This window comes from Frieseomelitta varia, unplaced genomic scaffold (genome assembly GCF_011392965.1).
Source record: "Frieseomelitta varia isolate USP_RPSP 00005682 unplaced genomic scaffold, Fvar_1.2 scaffold_1680, whole genome shotgun sequence".
Lineage (NCBI taxonomy): Eukaryota > Metazoa > Arthropoda > Insecta > Hymenoptera > Apidae > Frieseomelitta > Frieseomelitta varia.
This window is the reverse complement of record NW_025109395.1, coordinates 1-5,431: the sequence shown is the minus strand read 5'-3', so window position 1 is coordinate 5,431 and position 5,431 is coordinate 1. Positions and strand designations below refer to the sequence as shown.

At 33.6% G+C, this 5,431-nt stretch overlaps 1 protein-coding gene across 1 annotated transcript; it reads right to left on the bottom strand.

Annotated features, from left to right (window-relative positions):
- Positions 1-6: 6 nt before the first annotated feature.
- Positions 7-4,024, bottom strand: LOC122538636 (2-acylglycerol O-acyltransferase 2-A-like). The gene is made up of 6 exons (XM_043672886.1): positions 3,852-4,024; positions 3,169-3,496; positions 2,144-2,418; positions 1,031-1,217; positions 175-374; positions 7-125 (listed from the first exon to the last, which is right to left on the bottom strand). Exons 2-6 carry the CDS (start codon positions 3,423-3,425, stop codon positions 103-105), a joined length of 942 nt encoding a protein of 313 aa, XP_043528821.1. The 5' UTR covers positions 3,426-3,496; positions 3,852-4,024; the 3' UTR covers positions 7-102.
- Between the last annotated feature and the right edge of the window lie 1,407 nt (positions 4,025-5,431).

The following is a 5,431-nucleotide window of genomic DNA, read 5'->3' as shown; positions in this document are numbered from 1 at the left end:
ATAACGTTGTTCTTGGTATGTTTCGAATTTTGCTGAATTCTACTCCGGATCTCTACCAGGAAAATCGTGTAATAAAAGGGAAATTGTTAAAATTCTAATAATCTATATTAGATTATCACATACATCTGTTTGCGCTTCGTTATTGATACATGCTTCTGGCGTTGAAATACTTACCAACGACAGTGATTGGTGTTCGGCGTGGTATGATACCGAAATAATTCTGGAAGAATCCCCAGCCTATGAGAATCATGGGGGGGATACCAATTATTTTACGAATGAATATTACAATTTTCTTCATAAGCGAGCCTTCCGGAAAGATCACTGTGTCATATATATCCGTTTCTCCGAACGAACAGACAGGAACAATGGGAACGCTAAAACAAATGAGTTCTGCTGTCGTAAAGGGACATTGCAACAGTACTAATCTTTTACCATTAAATTGTAAGTAGAATACAGAGTTCCACGTAATTTTACGTTAAATATAAGTATCGTAATTATATTAAATGAAACATACTAAATGTAGGCATTTTTCTTGTCTGACATTTATATATTATTTATACATTACAATATATACTCTGCTTTAAATATTTCATACATTTTTGTAATTATGTTAGGGAGAATGAAATCGTAAGTGCCCAAAGTGCATAAAATGCATAAAAATGCATGAATGCATAGAAATTAATATTGAAGTAAGAAACGGCCACAAAAATTTACACTGTGATTAGAATTTTAGAACGGATTGCTTTAGCCAATTTTCTGCACGATATCTGACACAGTTTATCATTAATATTTCTCACACATTTATAACATAAAATATATAATATAGTTTCAAGGATGCCAACAGAACGACGAATTGCAATACATTAAATGATGACTCGAAATTATTTAACTGTTGTTTAGCATTCTCTCTTGTAAATTATATCACTGAACTGAAAGTGAAAGAATTTAATTAATTGAAAGCGCCGTTTCTATTGTTTCATGTTCTCTCGAGATTGTCATCCGAATCAATAGAAATAATAGCAATTCTAACCCATTTCTCAGTGCGATCCTTACGAAGCCTTTCCTCCTATGTGTAACGACACGATAAGTTCCCGGCTTGGATTCCATCATTTCTGCTGCTCCACCGGGCATCAGAACTGATGCTCTTCCGGTGTATGGAGCCTTAGGTTTCATCGATAGTATCCGGTTCATGCTCTCTGCATTGCTATCAACAGAATCTGCAATTGGAATAGTAATTAAACTAATAAAATTCTCGGAGTGTGAAACAGGAAGGAATTAGACAAATGGAAAATTAAGAAGACATTTATTACCATTATTGAAGAAATTTTGGGATGATGAATAGTAATAAATCTCTTGATTCACGGAATTACTATTTTCCTAGCACCCAACTAATTACCCAACTAACATGTTACGTTATGGATTCAGTAAGTACATATTACGTGAGGTTCAATAAAATATTCTAGAGGAAAATACTTCCGTAAAGAAAAATATTTTAATTGGAAAATTTCATGTAATTATCCGTAAATAGGTGATAAAAGCAAATTCTTCTTGTTAGGTCGACTTGTAAAATTGATTATTCAGTAAATCGATTGTAGTTCTTGCAAAACTATCATGTTGGCGACTTCTTATTTAGAATTAGATATTCAAATGAGATTTTACTAATTGTGCATATAGAACAACATTCGTAGGCTTTATGTTTAAATATCATTATGTGGACTAACAAGGGCATGCTACCAGTTCATGTACGTATTAACGTGTACTATAAAGTTAAATCGAAAAAGATTATTTCAATTTCGAAACGAAGGGGATCTATCAATTTGGTGCCAACAGTGCAAATATAATGTAGTGTTACATAATAATATTATAACTGCACTGAGAAAATTATTCCATGACTGCATCTTTTCAGCAAGAAATACAGTTCCGCGATCTGACTATTCTATGAAGATTAAATCAACATAATAAGTGTGGATCGCGAAGTATACATGATCGCGTTATGAACAAAACCATAATCAGAGCGTGAATAATCAATATTTCATATTAATTCATATTAATAAAGCAAACACCAATTTTGTTATTATAGTATACACATGGATGAATAATTTTTTGGGAGATGATTGGATAAAAATTTTTAGATGTTACGTACAAGTGACGCGAATGTACTCTCTGAAAATCGGTGTCGTCCAATGTCGATTCAATATGATTATACGTATTTCGATACCCGGAAACAATTGGTGGTATCCGATGATATCTGTACCAAAGGCAAACCAAATTCCCGTACACGTTATCCCATGTGGAAAATTACAAAATAAATATGATTTGTTCGGGTCCAAATCGGTGGTTTTCACTAGTTTTATAGGAAAGTAGTTGCAAATGAAACGCTTGAATGTACACGTTCTTAACCACTGTCTGATTCGTGCCCTGCAAACGTGGAAATTCAACTGGTTAAGTAAAATCTATCGCATTGCCGAAGATTACGTGATTTATATAAATTATACTGTTGGATCAATTATTCTGTTAATGCATATACAATATTGTTTCATGAAAATTAAGTCTGGCTTACGTACGAAATACTCTACTTTAAATTTACGTAGAAATTTACTGATGGATTCATGAACCTTACAAATGCACTGCATTCTTACATTGAATTTATATGTTCGTGCATATTTGTGCACATGTCTGTAGAATGCAATGTGTATTATCAATTATGAAACTTCATTTCATATTCTGAATAACAGGTATATTATAATTTTAACACTTTGACGTAGATGCAACTGATTGACGTTTCTCTAATATAAAAAGATAATTATACGAACAGTATGTTTCCAGGAATTTATTATTTCGAAAAACGTAACACGTTCGGTAATATTTTAAGAAGCGACGGTGAAGAAATTCAGCAAGATTTCATGTTTTGTTGCGGAATTAAGATTAAGTTAAGTGAAACGTTCAGGTTCCAATGGACGCGCAACGATGTAAAAAATTGTAAGAAGTAATAAAAATCACTTCTGACGTGGAAACTATATTTATCTTTCTGACAAAGGACATTTACAATTTAAATTCTTCGGAACATTCCTTGTTCCTTTCGAACGCTTGAATTGCTCGTACTAGAATAATAAGAGACAATATAATTTTGGAATAGCACATATGATTTTTTTCACTGATTACAATTACCTTTTGTCGCCGACATGCATCAAATCGTCATAGTGCATGTTGTTGTCATAGTACATCCAGATGACGTAGAGCAACACGATGTAGCGCAGAATCTTCGTATAAATGATGCAATATATTCCGATAACATATTTTCCGAAATATCCCGTGAAGACTACAAATAAGAAAACAGAAAAGTACACCGCAACTGCAAGCGTTTCCAATCTTCGCTTCAATGAAACGTTCAGCAGCGCGAACTTTGTCCCAAAAATCTCCATCATTTCCCTCCGTCTCGTTCTTCGTTTTCTTATGGTAAGATCAGTTCAGCGATTTTTGATCAATAGTTGATGAACTGCAACGGTTGACAACTAGATTACGAATTTCTAGACAAACTACTACGTTCTTTGAAAACGAAATTTGATGCAGTGACACGTTTCCGATAGAAATCACTGTATGGATATATCGGTGATAGTGGAAGAAATGTATCAGTCTTAGAGGTGCGTGAACTTTTTTCGAATCAGCTAATGAATTTTTGCGACTAAGTACAACTATGTGCGTTAACGTTTTATTTTATTGTTCACTGATTTCACAAACTAAAGATTCCGTCAATCTCTTCTATTGATTTCTGTTTCTTTGTGCAACTCAACTCCGAAAGTGGACGATTGAGAAACATACATGAGTAGTGATCCTAAACAAATCTTACTTACCAAACCGCGATACAGCGATATTCTATTCGCAGAGTCCTCAATGTTCAGTTTCAGTACAACTTAACTTAATATTCAGTACAGTTTAACTTAATATGAGTTCGCTCTCAATTTCAGAGCTTTTGCGGCGGGAATACTTTTAAGGCGAGAATTGCAGAACAAGTGAAAGGAGATGGATACTTGCGAACATTATATGAAAAGCTATGCGTCCTTGCGAGATATAAATACACTTTTAGAAAAACAGGTGCGTTTGAACCCCAGCTCTAACGGCTCTATTTTCGATATTTATATGTCCATACATTTGCATGTATGGATACATTCTAAAAATAAGATACATTATATGATCGACTATACACATATATGAATTATAAGTGGATAAAGCATCTTGTAGCTCAGTAACAGAAGCAGATCTGTTAGAAACTCGTAAATACTTTTTCGAGATACCATATCTAACTATCCACTAATTGTGTTCTGTACTGAGTACCTTTTGTAATTTAGCGTGCTAGTTCCAGAACCTATTGTATTTCATTACTTCATTGGTACGCAACTTCAATAGCAGATAGTCACGCAGACTTCACGTATGTCATTTGTGTCATTTATGTCACGTATGTCATCAGTAAGTGATTGATTGACAAGAACTTAAATTAATTTAATGTTTTCTTTGTTACTTGTTCATACCAAAAAATTTGCATCTTTATTGGTCTAAGTGACTTTTTCCCAACGTCGTGTGCGAGGATTTCACGACGCGAAGATTTTTAATCGCTCTCCTCACTTTTTGTCAGATCACTGTCAGAAAGACTGATTATTTTAATACGGTCGTTATGAATTTCTATAGATAGGATGCAAGCCAATATGTCGAAGTAAGAACGTGCAAACTATGCCGACACTGCAACATCTGCGTCGTATTTAATTCGCGAGGGTAATTAGAAACTTCATGTGACTCCAAAATGAACATAAAGAAAGGATAGTATCAAGAATGACTCTGTCTGAAAAATATATCTTATATGTGTAAATAAGTGCATCGATGGAACATGTCCACGTTTAAATAAATATTATTTTCAAATCAATTATTTCAACCCGCGAATCTTAAGAAGGATTGATACTTTCGCAACTACTATGGAAGAACCTTACGACTTTATCCTAACATACTACATCTTACATCATATTATATATGCTTCTGCTAATTGTTTTTGCTTTACACATTAACAATGAAGAATCCCAATGGGACAAAACAGACTACTTAATGATCGTAATCAGATATGTTCTATATAAATATAGTTAAATAATGTCAGGTTAACATACAGAAAAAATTTTGGACGGTTTTCTCGATCAAGTCAACCAAGAAATTTGTTCGTATTATGGACAAATAGGTTATACCGAAATAAAAAATATAACTCAATGAAGCTCTTAGAATTTATTGCGGCCTCTGACCTAATCCTGCTACACGATGCAATCATTCTATTGGTTCTTTGTATGGAACCACCTTAAATGTACTTAATGAGGCATAATGATAGTAAAAAATACCTCGTCTAAAAGTAGGAACATATTGGTACACAGAGATCATTTGGAACAGAGACATGTAA